The sequence below is a fragment of the Rattus norvegicus genome, chromosome 12 (assembly GCF_021556685.1).
Source record: "Rattus norvegicus strain SHRSP/BbbUtx chromosome 12, alternate assembly SHRSP_T2T, whole genome shotgun sequence".
In the NCBI taxonomy this organism is placed as follows: Eukaryota; Metazoa; Chordata; class Mammalia; order Rodentia; family Muridae; genus Rattus; species Rattus norvegicus.
The window spans coordinates 49,022,387-49,041,475 of record NC_141545.1 but is presented as its reverse complement, the minus strand read 5'-3'; the positions used below and the strand labels follow the sequence as shown (position 1 = coordinate 49,041,475).

Here is a 19,089-nt window from a genome sequence, read left to right as displayed (position 1 = left end):
TCACCATGGACATTTCAGGGACCCCCACCCACCCACGTGACAGAGTGTGACACCGGTTTACACTGCATGTGCACAAGTGTGTGCCTACAAAGTGTGAGGAAGCCCAGCACCCTCACCTTGGTAGGGTGGACCATGGCCTGGAGGATGTGGCGTATGCTGGTGGTGCCCCAGCAGGCCTGTTTCTGCCCCATGACACCATCCAGGGTCCCCGAAAAGCCGTGATGCTTTCTGCAATCAGGGTCTTTCATCTGAATGTGAGCCCCACTTCACTCCCTCCCCGAGCGGTGTCGTTTCTGCCTGATCGTAATGGCATATTTTAAAATTACCAGAAATCAAAGCTGGGAAGTGGGTAGCTGTTGCTGCTTTTATTGCCTCGCTGTGTTAAGACTGGAGCCTGGGGGAGGGGAAGAGCACCCCCTCCCCCATAGCCATCCATCCCCCACTTCCTCTCTCTTTCTCTCTCTCTCCCTCTCTCTCTCTCTCTCTTTTTTTTAGACAGTAATAGGAGAAAATTGGTTTTGAAACTGAATAAAAGTCCCTTTCAGAGGAAGCCTTTACTCTCGGGTACCTTTGCTGAAAGTAAAATAGAGCGTAATGAAAGGTGGTTACGTGGTTGTCTTTCATTTACGGAGAGGCCAGGACAGACGGGAGGCTGCCACCGTCTCGGGGAAATACAAGATTGGAATAATTGCGCGGTAACAAGGAGCTTGTTGTGAAATTAGTATCTTAAGAAAGCGGTGAAAAAAGGTTTTTCCTCATGAATACTTCATTATTAGAAGCGGCAGAATCCTGGGCTTCAGACACCTGTTTAGTATTAAATACCTTCCCCCTCTTCCCTTAAACACCACCCCCTCCTCCTTCTAACCAGCTCAGGATGGAGGCAACCCAGGCTGGCTGCCAGGGACAGGGGTGGCGGTAGGGAGGAGCCCTTCTCTGAGGCAGGCAGAGAACAGGGGGAACCTGACTCCCTTATCCTCCACGGTGGCCTCCAAGGCTGGCTTGTACTGAAACCAGTGCTCAGGAAGATGGGCTCTATGGGGACACACGGGCTTCCTGTGCCCCCCTATCCCTGGTGTCTGGCGTAGGGAGATGAACACAAAGTAGGCTATGAGAAGCCCATCTGGGCTGCCACCTAAGGGCTTCTGTGGTTGACTCTGGCCGTACCCTTCCTTTTCGGGGTGAGCACAGTCAGAGTGGAGCACCCCAAAACTCCCCAGCATACCATCCTGACATCTCTTCTCCAGGAGTACTGCGAGAACACCCCCAAACGGGTACCAGACCAGCACTTATGTTAAAGGACACTGTACCCACCAGCACTACCTGGATACTCCTGTATGGACACCCAAAATGACCAAATGGGTCCCTCTCCCATTTGTGCTCCCATATTTGCTGATGTATTATGGGACTATGAGAGAGCTGAGGTCCACCACCAGGCAAAGAAGATCTTGAATTAGGGCACAGAGCAGTGACCCATATGCTGAGCTAGCCAAGGGCACACGAGGCTTATGAGTTCTGGCCATGCTGTGATGGAGGGCCACCCCCTGAGGCCTGGTTCCTTCCTGTGATGCCTCTGGGGCACCTCTGGAAGCCATAGTTTCCTCATCTGAAAGAGATGGGATGTCTGGCCCAGAGCCAGGCACAGTGGCACATCCCTCTGATCCCAGCACCTGGGAGGCCAGCCTGGTCTGCAAAGAGACATGCCTCAGAAACAACGAATCTGACGTTCCTTGGGGTGCTGGGGAGGACAGGAGGTTGCTCAGAGCAGCCCCCGTGAGTGACCAATGCCTCATGTTTCTCTTCAAAGGAATCCTGCTGCAGAGCGTGCCCCACCCGGGGCTCCCAGCTCAGCCATGCTGGCCTGTCTGCAGAGGACGCAGAACCCACCCGGCCAGCACCTGACCTGTCCAAGCAAGAGCCTGGAGCTGCGCAAGTGTGAGTGACCCCGCACCCTGACGTGTGCTTCCTCTTTGTGCAATCAGGGGGCTTGCTTTCTGTTCTTGGGCTTCTGAAGGGCAGGTTATGCCGGTCAGATCTCTGTCTGAGGTGTTCGTATGCACAGAACTTCTACGGTAGAGACAGCCAGGTAGAGACAGCCAGGGAGGTCTGTGCTTGTGCTCCAGGGAGCCCACCCACCACATACCTCCAACCAAGAGTTCTGCAGTTGGAACCCCAGCCCTGGGAGGGAGGCAGGTCAACCCTGAGCTCGAGGCTGGCCTGGGACCTAGAATAGGGATGGGCGTGGGTCTGCAGCGAAGCCCAGTGGAGCTTCTGCCGTGTAGACTAGAATCAGCTGTTGACACTGTTGCAACTTCTTCCACTATTTCTTTATCTTTTTTTTTTTTTTTTTTTGGTTCTTCCTAGGTAAGCGCTCTACCACTGAGCTAAATCCCCAGCCCCTATTTCTTTATCTTGAAAGTAACATTCTTGTTGGACATTCCTAAGGAAGGAAGGGGTGGAGAGGCCCAAGCCCCTCCTCTCTGAGGCAGCCGATGTCCATTTCCTGTGTGCCCACAGATGTTCTATGGGCTTCAGCAAATGTGTACGCAAGCACATCTGACACGGGTCCAGCACTCGCTCGCTTGGCCAAGCATCCTCCAGGTCAGCTGCCAAAGAGCTGCCTCTTCCCAGGTTCCTTTCTCTGGCAAGGGATGAACTGTAATCTGGCCGGCCCCCTGTTTAAACCACCCACAGGAAAGGCTGTGTTGTCACCAGGTGATGCTGTGGGTGTGTTCTGACAGCTCTAGCAGTCACACCTAGGGATGGTGTGCAGCCAGGTGTCAAGGACCCACTTCCCCACATCTCGGCCCACACCTGTGGTAGACACAGTTTTACCTGTGTCGTCTTTATGATGACAGAAGTTCACTGGCATTGTGTCCTGTCCTTTGACTTTGAACATTCTTTTTTTTTTTTTTTTTGATGGGGTAGGAGCTTCTGTCCATTTTGGACAGTGTGTGGGAGCTGCCTGGGTGTCTCACAGAGACTTCATGTATCCCCTGATTTGTCTTTTGTCTTAGATGATTCTGCCTCAGTTCATTTGTACTTCCTGATGTGGCTTTTGGGGTTTAAGGCAAACTTGAGTACTTAGAGGAGCCTTCCCAGGTGGCTTCTTAAAGGAAAATGATTTCCCCAAGGTTTTTTTCCTGCCTCCTTTTAAAAGTGTATGACTTACATACTTCAAAAGGCTCCTCTCTTCCTCCCTCCCTCTCCCCCCCCCCTCTGGTTTGAAAATTGTTTGCCCAGTACTTGGTTGGCAGAGGCAGGCGGATCTCTGTGAGTTCGAGGCCAGGCAGCCCTACGTAAAGACCCTGTTTCATTTGTCTTGCCATTTACTGGTTGTAAAGTGGGAGGCTGAGAGATCTGTGTGTTCAGGACTCAGCCCAACGCTGCTTGCCCTCCCTTCTTTTCTGTTTGGTGGCCCTGGGAATTGAACCCACGGCTTTGCGTCTGCTAAGCAAGCTCTCTAACCACTGAGTTCGCCAACCAGGTCCACCATGTTCTTCTCATTCTTGTTCATCATCCCATCCTGTTTTGCTTTCATTTTTTTGAGGCAAGGCCTTGCGTAGGCCGGGGCTAGCCTTGTACTCACTGTGTGGCCTAAGACGACTCTGAACTCCTGACCCCCGGCCTCTACCTCCCCAGCGCCAGGATACAGGTCACACTACGGACCCTGCTGTTTCATTGCTGGGAGTTAGGAACCTTGGTTGAGTTTACCCAGCTACACATGACCCTGTTCGGTGATGTCCGGGTACATTTCACAGAAGGCCACACAAGCAGGCATGTGAGCCTCTTCATAGCAACTGAAACCCCACACCCAGTGCCAGCCGCCCACTCCCTCCACCCCTTCCCTAGAGGGAAATTCAACTCTGACCTTCATGATTGACTCATTGACACCGTGTGTATTCTTCTGTGGCTGTTCTTCTGCAATTACATTTTGTGTGTGTGTGTGTGTGTGTGCACACCTGTCACTAGGCACACAGTGGAGGTCAGAGGACAACTTGCAGGAACCGGTTACCCATCCCCTTCCAAACTCATGTCCTCGGGCTTGGTGGCCAGCACCTGGCCCATCACAGAAGGCTCTCCAACGTCAGCCACACTGAAGAGTGGATAATACACGCTGGCTGTTCGTTGGGGCTCCTAGCTCTGTCAGTAAACCGCCCTGTCTCCACGGCAACCTCGTGTACTTGCCCTCTGACCCGAGGAGCCACTTACTTGTAAGTGTGGGACCTCAGATCCCAAGAAGAAATAGTGTTTAGTAATGCTGTTTTCATCTCCACACCCCCCCTCGCCCCCAGCGAGTCGTGCCTGTGTGTTCGTTCAGACTTCCTCTCGTGTCCCCTGGGAATGTCCCGAGTCGCTGCATGTAGCTCCCATACGTTTGGGGCCCAGTTTGCTTCTGGAGAGGAGGGTGTTCTGATACAGCTGCTTCTCCCAGAGGGGAGGCAGCTCTCTGAACGCTGCCGTCTTCTGTTGCTGCCGTGAGGGCTTCCCAGATCAGCCGCTCCAGTTATAGTCCGTGAGAATGATCATGACACAGGTCTCGTACAGTCCAGGCGAGCGCTGATGTGCTATGCAATCGAGAGTGTGCTCACCGTCCCCACCCCACCCCACCCCGCCTGCCTTTCCCTGCAGAGTTGGGGTGATGGATGTGCACCACCATGCTTTGGGCTTTCTGTGTATATTTTGTTTTGAGACCGGGTCTCACTTTGTAGCTCTGGCTGTCCTGGTGCCCTCTATGTAGATCAGGCTGGCCCCAAACTCACCGGCACTCAACTGTCCCCACCGCCCTAGTGCTAGGATTAAAGGTGTGCGCCACCACGTCTGGCTCCTAGTTTATCTTTGTTGACTGGAGTTGACTCTCTGACTGACATCGCTAGGACGTTTAATAAAATGGGAATCGGAGGTTGCCTTGACCAAACACCTCCTTCACAGCTGGCATTTCCTGGGTGTTCTTGGGAGTGTTGATACCTGTTATTTTTAAAATAAGAATGGGTGTCGGAACACTTCCCGGCAGCCTTGCGTGTTATGAGCGTACGCTTTCTCCAGGTGGCCACTCTACAGCACACTTTCAGGATCAGATCTGTTCTTTTAAATTTCTTACCTTAATTAGAAAGACAGCTTTAAGACTCAAGAGATGGCTCAGCAGTTAAGAGCACTGGCTGCTCTTCCAGAGGTCCTGAGTTCAAATCCCAGCACCCACATGGTGGCTCACAACCATCTGCAATGGGATCTGATGTCCTTTTCTGGTGTGTCTGAGGATAGCGACAGTGTACTTATAAAATAAATCTTTAAAAAAAGAGAGGGGGCTGGAGAGATGGCTCAGGGTTAAGAGCACTGACTGCTCTTCCAAAGGTCCTGAGTTCAAATCCCAGCAACCATCTGTAATGAGATCTGATGCCCTCTTCTGGTGTGTCTGAACAGCTACAGTGTACTTATAAATAATAAATAAATAAATCTTAAAAGAGAGAGAGACAGCTTTAGCATCTGATAAAGCAGGTTCTTATAATGTAGCCCAGGCTACCTCAAACCTCCTCCCTCCTACCATGTCCTACCACGTCCGTTGTTGTCTGTAATTCCCCCACACCCCCCACCCCCGTCTGTGAAAGCTTCACTTCAGGGTGAACCAGCCTGTGTGTGCCACGTGGGGCCGGTGGCCTTTTAACACTGTTCACTGTTTCTGCTCTAATAATTGTTCTATGTTCCTGCTCCTTGAATGAGTCTGAGATCCAGGTTTTTCGCGGCTGAGTTTCCATAGGGCTGAGCAGAGTGGAGAAGCTCTTAGGCGGCATCTCTCCTGGTGCTGGGGATTTTCTGTGTGTGTGCTGCTTCATGTGGTGTAGCCGTAGAGGCCGGAGGATGACCTCAGTCAGGTTCCTGGGCTTGCTTGTTTGAGACAGCCTCTCTCACTTGGCTGCAACTTGCTGACTCGGCTGCCAGGGAGCCCCAGGCATTTGGCTGTTTTTGCTTCCCCGGTGCTGGGGTTACGGTCATGTGTCACCACGTCCCACTTAGTGGGTTCTAAGGGACACAGGCACTCTGCTGACTGGGCCATCTCCTAGCCTCTTCCCTTGTTCTTCCTGATTAGATTAGCTAATGATATGATCTACTGCCTTTCCCCAAAGATCCATCTATAGTATTTATTAGAAATATTACCCTTCTAGGGATTCTGATTCATTGATTTATCTTCTATTAAAATCGTAGGGCGGGGTTGGGGATTTGGCTCAGTGGTAGAGTGCTTGCCTAGGAAGCGCAAGGTCCTGGGTTCGGTCCCCAGCCCCGGAAAAAAAAAGAAAGAAAAAAAAATCGTAGGGCATTTTGAAGTTATTTTTTTTTTTGAGTTACAGACTTAAACCTTTACAGTGATTTTTTTTTTTACTTAAAAAAATCATGTGTATGGGAAGCAGTATACCATGGCTGGCGTGTGGAGGTCGGAGGACAAGTTGCAGGACTCAGTTCCTTCCTTCCACCATGTGGGTCCCAGGTTTGGCATCAAGAGCCATTACCCACTCACTGAGCCATCTTGCATGCCCTCTATTTTTTTTAAAGGGAAAAGGCTACAAAGTCTATATTTGTATTTTGAATTTTACTTTCCAGTTTTCCAATTTTGGTTGATCTTTACTTCATTCTGACTTACCAGAGCCTCACCTGTCCATCCTTCCTCGTGTCATGATCAGAGATGCTTCTAAAAATGTATTGAAGTCTGTGTGTCTAGGGACGTAGCTCTGGCAAGATGCCAGATCTTGTCTGGAGTTCTTTGTGATACAAAGTAACCTCGGGTTTGGTTTTGTTTTCTGTGAGAACTTAGAAGCCGAACCTGCCTTTGGGAGTCAGTGCTTGTCTCACACGTGCTTCCTCTGTATTTCTCTGGATAACCGAGCTGCCCCCTGCTAGCGAGTTCCAGACTTGTTTCCCCTCATAGAGTCAGTCCATCACAACACCTCGACCCTGTTTAATGTGCCTATTTTAGAACCCTAAACCTTCATAGGAAATAAGTCCTTTTTAAAAAAAGCAAATCTATTTAACACTTTGGGGTTTGGATGTGACTTAGGATAGCTAATCTCTGCTTCTGAGTTCTAATTTTCTTGATAACCTTTGCTAGTTCTGCACTTGTGACTTCTCTGGGTTACTACGTTTAGATGCATCTCTCGTGCTGTCAAGTTGGATTAAGCTTTGTGACACAAACATGACCCCTCCCCCCCACTTATTACTTACTTAGTGGTGTGGCCGATGTGTGTGTACTGAGCTCAAAGAGTTGGAGGATTTTGTTGTATTTCCTCTTGCGCTATGACCTGGGTGCTCTGCTTGTCTTCAGGTAGCTGGAGCTTCAACTGATCAAATTCGTGTGTGTGTGTGTGTGTGTGTATGAGTGTCTGTGTGCCTGTATGTGTGTGTGTGTGCATGTGTGTGTGTGAGAGTTGTGTGTGTGAATGAGTAGGTGTGTGTATGTGTGTGTGTTGCCAGAGAGTGACATCAAGTGCCTTCCTCTGCTCTCCACTGTCTCTAAACACAGTGCTCACCAAGGACCTCCTTGTCCCTCTGCCTCCCATTCACATCCAGCCAAGGATGTGAGCTCAAGTCCTCCTGGTTTGAGGCAGGTGCTCCATGGGCGGAGTCATCCCTACCCTACCCCACCCAGTTCTGTTTCTAGCTCTGTGTCATTTTCCCCTAAGAAAACGTCGAAATCAGTGTGTTCTGCCACTGCTCCCTAGAGCTGGCTTTGCATCAGCAAGTGGCATCTTCTGGTGAAAGTGAGAGTGCTCTGCCCTGTAACCGGGCCCTCTTTCCCTTCCGGGGCCATCGCAGCAGCCCTTGCTGCTCCCACATTTCACTGTGTCCTCAGGAAATAAGATAGCAGCACCAGTGCTTTCAGCCTTGCATTCCGCCATCTGAAGCCAGCTGGCCCCGGAGTGCTGCTGGGTGACACCTCAGGCGATCAGTATTCTGGATTTCCCACATACCAAATTCTCTAAGCCTTGCCTTTTAAGCTGAAGGAGTTAAAGAAAATGAAGCTTTATGCCGCCCTCCATCCCCTAGACCCTTCTTTTCCAACTTAGATGTCTTCCGCGTCCTTCCTTTACCAAACTGTCATGGGTTGACCTGTTTGCAGCCCCTTCCTGGGCCCATAGCCTCTTGTGATGGTTTGTATGTGCTTGGGCCAGGAAGCAGCACTATCAGGAGGTGTGGCTTTGTTGGAATGGGTGTGGCCTTGCTAGAGGAGGTGTGGCCTTCTTGGGATAGGTGTGGCCCTGTTGGAGGGGGTGTGGCCTTGGAGGTGTGGCCCTGTTGGAGGGGGTGTGGCCCTGTGGGCTTGGGCTTTAAGACCCTCATCCTAGCTGCCTGAAGTCAGTCTTCTGCTGGCAGCCTTCAGATGAAGATGCAGAACTCTCAGCTCCTACTACACAATGCCTGCCTGGATGCTGCCATGTTCCCACCTTGATGATAATGAACTGAACCTCTGAATCTGTAAGCCAGCCCCAATTACATGTCCTTATAAAAAAGTTGCTTTGGTCATGGTATCTGTTCACAGCAGTAAAACCTTAACTGAGACAGACACTAAGCCTGGCTTTCATGGTCCCCCCCTACACACACCCATTTCTCCCTCTGTGCCTTCTCTCTCCCTATGCTTTGTGGAGCATTCACACCTCCCCTTGCTCCACTACTTGGTGTTCCTGCTTTACAAAAACAGTGGCTTTTACTACCGGTCTTCTGGTCAGTACCTGCATGAAGCACTGGGCTGTCACCGCCGTCTCTCCGATGGCGGTGATCTCCTCTTGGGGTGTCGTTCATACCACCCATGACCTTGTCCGAGCCTTATTTTGATGACGTCTGATGCTCGTTCAACATGGCTTACCCCTGGAGGAAGTGAGCCTACCTTGCCTGGCTGCTCACCAGAAGTTCTTGCAGGATTCAGAAGAGCTGAGGCCATGTCCGAGTGGGCTCTCAGGGCCTTGCATTCGCTGGATTGTCCTCCATCACCACAGAGCAGTTAGGTTCCTGCCCTGTGCTCTTCAGCCGCCTATGTCCCATGAGCCTCTCCTGTCTCTGGAAGAGGGACTGAGGCTTTGTGTTGGGGGTGTCCCCTGGTGTCCTCTGGCTCAGCACATCACCACTTCCTGCTGTCCTCTGTCCCTCACCTGTTCTGCATTTTTGTTTGCATTCAGGCCTTGGCAGCCATGTGCAACCCTACACAGATGGAGAGGCACCATTAGTCACCTCAGGTCCGGCGTCTGGGCTGTTTCTGGTTGAGTTCTAGGCGGGTCTTGTTCTCACAGGGTCTGTCCTTGTTTTCAGATAGGGTCTCAACATGCAGCCCAGGTTAGCCACAAACTCCTGGCAACCCCCCTGCTTCTGCCTCCTGCGTGCTGGGATTGTAGGCATGGCCCACCTTGCCTAGTTGGACAGCGGCTCTCCATCTCTCTTGCCCCAAGCAGAATTCAAAGAGTGAAAGGGCTAGCCTGAACTTCACTGCTATGCCAGGTTAACCCCAAGGTAGGAAGGTCTTGGTCAGGCTGTGGCCATCGAGAACTTGGGCAAACTAATCAGTGTTTTAGGACCTGCGTCCCCTTTTATAACAAAAGGATCAGATGACATCAACAAATCCAAGGGGTGGGGAGCCAGTTTGAGACCCTTGTCCCTTTCCTGTGTGAGAGGGATCCCAGTAGCCTGTCTTACAGAACTACAAAAGAACCAGCTGCCACAGGTTACATCTGTCAGAGCACAGAGCAGGCTATCCCAGCTGACTAGCAAAATGACGTGAACAGAACAGAGTGTGTGTGGCCCCCTCCCCTCCCTCAGACCTAAGAGCCAAGCCTTTCCCATTGGCCAGAGTCCCAGGGTCCCAAGCAGGACCTGGTCACCCTTGCTGCAGAAACCTGACTTAGATTGGCAGGATCTCAGCAGCTAACAAATATTTGACTTTCACAAACTTTGAGTTGTGCATTGCTGAAAATGCAGGCTCCACAGAGAGCCCCAGGGAGGTGCTCTGTAGCTGGGGGCTTGGGGGGCGGAGCTCAGGGACTGTTGTGCTCAAGGGCACTGTAGGGGGATGAGCAGTTTCCCAAGAGCAGTGGGCAGCCTTTGTCAGACCCTGGGGTTTACCATCTTCCCCCAAAGGGCCCAGGGACTGAGATGGATCTAAGGGTGTTGGGTGGGGTCAGGTCCTATCTGGATCCCATGCAGGGCATGTGTGTGGCTCTAGGAGAGGGACTGGACAGTGGCAGCCAATCCCAACCGTTTGCCTGCCGCCTCCTTGGCCTCAACATCTGTCTCTCCAGCAGTGTGAGAGGTTCCCCACCCCTGAGCATCTCCATGGAAGAGAACCACTGAAGGGCACGGAACCCAAGATGGGGTGGACTTTTCAGTCCGACTCCCACCCTTACCCACAGTTTGGCACTCCCTGTGACCTGCCACTGGGAGCTTCTGCCCCAGTGAGCTTCAAGCTACTAGCATTTTTTTTTTTTTTTGAGAGCTGACTCTTAAAGTTGTCCTTTAACCTCCGCATACGTTGCCTTCCCACCCACAAAATAAAAATGTAAAAGATAAACTATAAGAGACAGGTGCATCAGACTTTGTCCTTCCTGAAGGGGAGGAAGGTCTGGTGTGCCAGGCCCCTGCCCCTTGTCTGTCTGGAGGATCCAGTCAGACTCAAGTGCCGGTGAACCTGAGGGCTTGGAACTTGGTGGGAGCAAAGACCCCAGGCCACACTGCCTGTCCACAGGGAGAGAAAGAACACACACACACACACACACACAAAGATCACACATAAAACACCGGGAGAAGACTGACTCTAAACGGCCTTCTACCACAGAGGATGCTGGGCTTCGTGTGTGGACAGCCACTTCCAACCTTAGGCCACACAGCCCAGTGTATCTTACTGCCCAACAGCCATCCAAGCGCTGAAAGCAAAGGTGTGACTGTTCTGCCGATGGTGGGTGGGCGTGGCAAGAGCTCTTACTTAGCAAAGACCTCAGTTCCAGCCCCACAGCCCTTTATTTTATGTTGCGCGGAGGCAGGAGCTCCCCCTGCAGCCCAAGCAAGCCTCAAATTACAGCAACCCTCTTGCCTCAGCCTCTTGGGCGCCGGGTTACAGGTGTGTGCCCACACCCAGCTACTCTGTGTCTTTATTATAGTCAGGGCGTTTTTTAATGTGTTTCATGTGCTCACCGGCCTTTGCGTGTCTTTGGAAGTGTCTCTGCAGCTCTTCTTCCAACGCAGTACCTTGCCTCTCCCTTGGGTTATCCAGGTCCCAAGTGCATTCTGGGTACGAGTCCTATTTCACGCTTGTGACGTGTGAATCTTTTCCCATTCTAGAGCTGTCTTCTTCATCGGACTTCCCAATCCCCCTTTGAAGCAGGAACTGTTGGATTCTAGTGGCATCCATTTCTTTTGTTAGGGTGCTTTTAGACGAGGACTTGTGTGACCCGAGCTGTCCCGCAGGTCTCGAGGCCAGGGAATACGCAGTGGGTGGAAGCGCCAGCTGTCAAGTCCGAGGACTGAGTCACTGCCCAAGACCCACATGGTGGATAAAGTTGTAGCCCCGTGCACACGTGGGGTGTGCTTGCTCTCCATCCCCACGTGTAATAAATGAATAAAAGGGTCTTGAAAATTTTTAGCTTTTCTTTTTTTAAAGAGATTTATTGACAGTGTTCTGCCTGCATATATGCCCGTGCGCCAGAAGAGGGCGCCAGATCCCACTACAGTTGGTTGTGAGCCACCATGTGGTTGCTGGGATTTGAACTCAGGACTCTGGAAGAGCAATCAGTGCTCTTAACCGCTGAGGCATCTCTCTAGCCCAAGTTTTAGCTTCTCCATGTAGGCCCCTGATATATCAAGGTGATTTTTGTATGAAATGATCCAACCTCATTACTCTGCAGCTGTGAACTAACCGCTCTACCAGTGTCTAAATATCTAAGCTGTCTACACCACCAGTCTAAAAAGATCAACTTTAGCTGGTGGCATACACCTTTGATCCTGGCGGAAGCAGGCAGATTTCTGGCCTACAAAGCGAGTTTCAGGACTACACAGAGAAACCGTGTCTAGGACAATGACCAGCTTTCTCCCTACTGAATGGTTCTGCGAATTTCACATCGGACTCTCTAGTACCCTGCCGTGCTGCTCTTGCCTCTCCTTAGGCCTGGTCCCCCCCGGGGCCTGAGTCTTGTAATTTGGCTTCAAAATTAGAAATGGTTTGGGCTCTTCTGGATCCCCAGAAGTTTCTGCAAGGAGGCCAGCTGAGATTCTGACAGGAATGGCAGAGTCTGGGACACCAACCCTAAGTGTCCCCGTGCAGGAGAATGGGATGCCTTCCCATTTACTGAAGTCGTTTCTTTCCACGTCTTGTCCCTCTCAGACCATTTTGTTCTTTCTGTTACAATGTATCCCTGGGTATCCTATTATTTTCGATGCTGTTAGAAAGAGAATTGGTGTTTTGTTTCGTTTTCTGTCCTTTGTTTCTCCCAGTGCCGGGGATGGAACCCAGGGCCTTGTGTGTTTGCTCCACAGCTGTTCTACGGCCGAGCTACACCCTCGGACCTGGTATTTAATGCTACTTCCTGAAGTGTGAACATAGAGAACTAGAACTGAGAGAAGGTAGAGCTCTGGCAGTGGACAAAGGACAGGAGAGCCAGAGAGGAGGCTGGGCATGGCAGGAATGAGTCAGGGCTGACCTACCTGCGGAGGGTGCAGATTAAACAGCCAAGCTAAAGGGGAGAGGGGTAAGAAATCCGGAGGCTCAGGTGAGGGACAGGCACGTTAGGGTGAGGAAGGATGGAAGTGTCCTCCAGCCCCACCTTCTGGGATTCAGAGGCCACCCTAAGGCTCCAGCCAGCACTTGAGGAAGGCCTGGGGAGTGCCTACCTGTTTCAGTATGTGCAGGATGCCCCCCTGATTAGGCATACGTGGCTTCATTCATGTGCCCAAGCATCTGAACCTTCTCTCACCCCAGAGCTATTATCACCCCAAGCCCAGGAGGTCCCCAGCCATTAACAGAGCATGCCTGCAATTATCCAGGGTCTGATCCTCTGGTCAACCACGAGGGGTCAGTAGGCGCAGCAGATTGAGGTCCCTGGGACAGCCAGCAAGGTACCCAGCAGCAGCCCCCTGTGACGGCTTGAGTCCTTCCCAATAAAGACCAGAGAACAGCTGTTCTCCCCTGCCCAGTAGCCTCCCAGCCCCTCCCGATAGACCTCATTAGGCATTCTGCTGGTGCCACCAGCTAATTAGTGTCACGTTAATTGAGCATTCAGGAGGCTGCCACCTCCAAGGGCGGAGTGTCATGGTGAAGGGGAATACAGATGAAGGGTGGTGCCCAGGGACCCTTTCCTGGAAGAGGACCCACACACCCCTCCCTCCTCATCTCAACACAGAATGTCCTGGGACTTCCTGATCCTCCAGGAGGGAGAGACAGCGGATGAGGAAAGGAAGTGATACTAGCCCCACACTCCTGTGTGAAGAGGACAGCCTTGTTCTGTACCCTGAAACCTGAGGTCCCCTGGAACTACTGCTCCAGGGATGTGTGCCATGAATCAGGAGGGGCCTGGCCACCAGTTCGAAGCTGCTGTCTGCAGCCTCTTGGTCCTGAGCAGGTCCCCACTCTGTGTAATGGAGCCAGCCCCAGTATCTACCTCACAAAGCACAGCTTGTCCCCAGTGATCCAGACCTGGATCCTGCAGCAGGTCTGGGGCACAGAACCAGGAATTCTAGGCTGACGACTCCACACTCCCCCTTGAACAAGTAACTCTTTGCGTGCTTAAGTCTCTCGGAACCTAGAAGCCACCGCCCTTTCAAGAACCAAGGCCTCATGGTCAAAATGAAGCCTGAGAACCAATTCTAGTGGCTTAGCTCCTCAGTGCTGTGGACCCCACAGTGGAGCCCCGCCCTCCCTTCCCTGCCTGGCAGCCATGCAGTGAAGCCATCTCTTGTCTCCCTGAGGCAACATTAAACTCCACTCAGAGGGCTGGTTTTAATTGGCTTAATATACTCGTTAATAACCGCATCTATTTAACGCACCTGTAAAAGGCCCATAACATTAACTTAATGGCAGCGACAGTTCGCCCGGCACTTCCTACCAGCCTTTTAAATCTCCAGACAAGCCTTTAATGGGGGCTTCACGGATGGTGATGGATTGGGGGGAGAGATGAACAGGGAGAGGCAGCCCGGGTCACCCTTGCTTGATGCCGGCCGTCCCCCCCGAGTGCCTAACCTTTCCTGAGAAACCAGGCCTCCCCTCCAGAGCGGTCTCAGGAGGGCACAGTACCTGGCCCAGAGGGAGCACATGACAGATACAGGACCTGTGCCGGGAAAGGAGACTGCAAAGGGAGAGGAGGGCAGTACCTCCAATGTTGCCTTGAACACCAGTAGTGGAGCTTCAGAAGAGTCATTGTGATCAGTGTCCAAGGACACAAGGAAGTCCGGCCCCTCCAATCTGCTCCTGAGAACCTCCGGGGTTCACACAGTGGGAAGCCAGTTTACGAAGGCTCAGAGAAGGACGGTGGTGCCCGGAGGCACACAGGGTACACTTAAAAGCCTGTCACCTGCCTCCCACTCCCCACCCCACTTTCTCCAGCCAGGCCCACTTAGTACCCCACTCGAGATGGACACAGTTCTATGGATTAACCTGTTAGGGTCCTTGTAACCCCATCAGCCCTGCACCACCAGTTAAGGACCAAACTTCAGACGCAACAGGGGGATATTCTGTATCCATCCCTGGGGAACTTACCACTTGGAGCACACACCCAGATGACCACAGTGGCCCCGGGACCAACACTGAGCTCTCTGTGTTGCCAGCCCCTCTAGAGGTCACTTCCTCACTGACCACAGGGTCCAAGCCAGGAGCCCCCTCCAGCCCATCATTCAGCCCACTGAACCTCACTGCTGATTCCCAAGGCAGCGAAGTAAACTATCCCAGGAATCTGCGCCAAGCAGCCAGTACACCCCAGACAGGACAGGACAGGAGTCTCCCAATAATGTTCCCCAGGGTGGAGGGAGAGCGGCTTAGGTCTTCTGAATGCAAGATACTTGTCTGTGGCCTCTCCACACAGCTGGGTGTAAGTGGAGGCCATGCGGCCTTTTACAGAGTTACCAGGAGTCGGTACTGGATACCTTTGATCCCAGCACTCAGAAGGTGGGGGCAGGCCAGCTCTGAAAACTTTTGTGAGGTCTACAAAGTGAGTTCCAGGACAGAGAGATACATAGAGAGACCATGTGTTTAAAGAGAGAAAGAGAGGTAGAGAGATAGATAGATAGATAGAGAGAGAGAGAGAGAGAGAGAGAGAGGGAGGGAGGGAGGGAGATAGGGTGGGTGAATGGATGGATGATGGGTAGATGGATGAATGGGTGGATGTATAGACAGATGATAGGATAAGAAAAATGGATGGGGGGCTGGAGAGATGGCTCAGCGGTTAAGAGCACTGACTGTCCTTCCAGAGGTCCTGAGTTCAATTCCCAGCAACCACATGGTAGCTCACAACCATCTGTAATGGGATCTGATACCCTCTTCTGGTGTGTCTGAAGACAGCTACAGTACACTCACATAAATAAAATAAATAAATCTTAAAAAAAAAAAGAAGACACTGTGGTTTGAAAAAAAAGAAAGGATGGATGGATGGATAGATAGGTAGATAGAAAGAAAAGTCAACTCATAAAAGCCACTCCTCTGCCCACCCACACTACATTCTCCCCAGTACAATCAAGCACTAATCCAGTTCGCGTCAGTCAGGGGAATCAGACACCACTCTCTATGGGAGATGTGCCCAAGAACGCAGACCTGTCCACCACCCCGTCAGCCTGCTACCATCCTGTTTCTGGACTTACTGCTGCCCACCACCCCATCCAGGGTGCCAGCACCTTAGCTTGCTGCCTGCACAGTCGATCCCAGGGAATGGTGGGTATTCCAGTGGGCAGGGGTCCCAAATGGATGTGTCTGCTGGTCCCTTCCATGATGAAGGTGCCAAGAGGAGGCTCCCCAAACCAGTTAGAACATGGGGCACTGAATCTCCCCCCCCTTCACCTGACTGAGGAGCCCACTGTCACAGAGCCCCCCAGCCCTTCCATGAGGACCCCTCCCCTTCCCCTAGGGCCCTGTGTTTACCAAACAGACTGACGGCACGAGCGAGCGCTTGTGGCTGGGTTTTCGCCACAGAAAAGTCTGGAACTTTGCCAACCTGGGCCCAGGAGCCAAGTAGCCCAGGGCCCCAATCCAAGTCCACCGCAAAGCAGGCTGTTTGAAGTACTGGGGGATAGCCAGAGAAAGTCTTTTGGGGACCAAGGTTTAAGGCAGAGGCTACTATGTCAAAGGTGTACGTGGAGGTCATGGTTTAAAGCAGGTTTGTGATTGGGGACTCCAGCAGCCATGGCCATGCCCAAGGCTTACCAAGCACCAGCCAGGAAACAGTGTCTGCCCAAGCAGGCAGGCAGGCAGGCAGGCAGGCAGGCAGGCAGGCAGTCAGTCTCTCTCTCTCTCTCTCTCTCTCTCTCTCTCTCTCTCTCTCTCTCTCTCTGTGTATGTATGTGTGTGTGTCTGTGTCTGTGTCTCTCTCTCTCTCTCTCTCCCTTCCTCCCTCCCTCCCTCCCTCCCTCCTCTTTCCTCTCTCTCTCTCTCTCTCTCTTCCCCCTCGAAGTTAGATGATGGCCTCCCAAGGCTGGCCCCAGCCCCTCTAGGCCCCACCTGGGGTGGAGTAGATTGACCTAGCTCTCACCTTGGCTGGTTGTAACCTCTAAATCTCTTCAACTGAAAAGTAGAGACCCATATGTCATCTTACCTTGTGACCTTACGGCTGTTGGGACTCAGAAACCCAAGGGTCCCTCAGGCCCAGCTGGGACCAAACTCTGCTTCCAACAAGACTTTCAAGGCCATTGCCTTGGCTTCAGCCATCTCCATAGCCTCTCCAAGGTCCTCGTCGAGTGACTCTGTATCGTGGGAGACCCTTCCAAAGGGTCTTACTGATTATAAAGTTTAACCCTGCCTGTATGGCCCCTGGGCACTTGCAGGGACTTGAGTGGTTGGTCAGGAAGACAGGTCTCCAAGCCGACTGCCACATGTCACATCCACCCACCCTACGTACGTCAGAGGGATGCCATCCCCTCCCCTCACACAGTCATCTGGCCCTCCATACACGAGCCACCCAGTCACCGCTGGCAGAGAGGCCCCATATCCACAATCATCCTCCTTCCTCAGCACCCCAGACCAACCACCACACGCAGTATGCCCACTGACCACATGGGGGCGACGGTGCGCCCTCTTTGGGTAACAAGACCGGAGAACAACCCTCTCTCTTTTTCTTCCTTAAGGTTTTGAGCACCTAATTTATTCCATCCATTAGATAGATTTTGTAGATTTAATCATTTTCACAGTTGGTGGCTCATTGGATACTCAAGATAAACTCGGAACGAAAGCATAACGCAGAGGGCAAATGAGTTTTCGCACCGCAATGGCAGACGCTTGCCTGGAAAGAGAGTTTAAGGGGGTTTCATTTTCTCCCCTCCCGGCAGCTGCTTTTGCTGAGTCTGGTAGGTTTCCATAGCTAATTTCACCAGTTTCGTTCATCTGTAAAATTGCATAAAAGTGACATTTTTTTGTGCTCATTATAGCAACTGCTGATTTATGGCCGGCGAGTGAAGAGCTGGTCCCTTTTTTTGCGGGACTCTCAGAGCGGTGCTAAGTGCCCATGAAATTGCTTGTATAATGTAGTTTAAATCCAATCGCAGAGAAAGATTCCCCCATTGGCCAAAGTGACATTTCCATTCTCCACACCAAGTTTATTTTAGGCTACTTAAGAGCAGGGGATGGCCGGGCAGGGCAGGGGTGGATATACCTGCTGGGCCCGGGTTAGGCCCCAAGATTGAGAGGCGAAAGGGTGCTTACCCGCTCTGTGTTGGCACCGCCCCCCACTGCATCACCATCTGTAGCTGTGCAGGTCCCTGAGCAAAGCACTTGCTGACCCGTGGGGCTGGACAGATCTCTCCTCCAAGTCTGTTGCCATACACTTTGAAATGTGAAGCAGCCACCCGGTCCACCAGAAGCCACCAGTGTACACACCCTAGTCGTGACAGGTATAGACCTCCGACCGTTTGGAGTGCCCAGAGTACTGAGAGGCCACTCTGGTGTGCGCAGACCCTGTCTCTGCTGGCATGAGCTCTCCCAGCTGCCTCTGGTGACCCTGTCTGGGGGAGCTAACTCCTGGCCTCTCTGCCAGCCATGACTGTGTGGCTTGCATATGCTGCTGGCCTCCCAAGTACAGAGAACCTTCATCCACACTAACGCCACACCAAGGCTGCATAGGTCAGGGCTCTGGGAGGACTAGACAGGAGGCCTCCGATTGAAAGGACCACGTAGGTGTCACTCTCTGGTGAGGCCCTGCCCTGGGCCAGAGTTGAACAACACAGATTCCCCCCCCCCCCCTCTCAGTTCTGCCTCATGCGCAGGGACCTGCTAAACCCTCCCAGATACCGGAGGAGGTAGCCTTGGTAGCAGCATTGCCCTACTTTACAGACGAAGAAAGGGAGGCTCGGCATAGTGAAACCCTTTACCTGAATTCCCCGGAGTTACAATGTCCTGGCCCTGCGTTCTCTGCCTTACCCCACTTGGTACAGCCAAGGTCACCCTGCTGACCTGGCACCATTGTTATCCCCCTTCCATAGGTGGGAAGGCTGACGGCTCATGTAAGTGCACAGCTCATCCAGGACTACACAGCCCACCTACCCATGGCTCCACCCAGACCCCCACCCACCAGCACCTGTACAGGTCCCCCTGTATGCCACAGTGACCCCTGACCGTGTCCCTCTGCCTCAGAGGAAGCTGTGGGCTAGGCTCTAGAATGGCGTCAGGGTGTCGAGAGAGGGTCTTCAGACCAGCAGCTCCCCTACTCCCCTCAGGGCAGAGCGGGTTGTGGCCACCTGCAGTAAGTCTTACAAGCTAGAATGTCACACCCAGTATTAACAGGGCAGCCACCAGGAGCACCCCGAGTTGGAGCCATCTCGCCCTGCCTGGGACGCCAGCACAGCTAGTCTGTTGCTGGAAGTGGGTTAGGGCCTCGGGTGCTCGCTTGGTAGGGCCTGGCGTGGTGAGGCTCCGGGTTGGAATCCAGGCAGTGCATA

The 19,089-nt window shown here is 52.4% G+C and overlaps 1 protein-coding gene across 2 annotated transcripts in view; it reads left to right on the top strand.

The window, feature by feature from the left end:
* The window catches only part of Fam222a (family with sequence similarity 222, member A), a 47,059-nt gene that overhangs the window by 25,128 nt on the left and 2,842 nt on the right, over positions 1-19,089 (top strand). For both annotated transcript variants that reach the window (XM_087579205.1, NM_001109067.1), the window contains 1 exon segment: positions 1,805-1,932. In XM_087579205.1, the coding sequence (XP_087435331.1) occupies positions 1,851-1,932 (82 nt within the window). In that variant the 5' untranslated portion in view covers positions 1,805-1,850.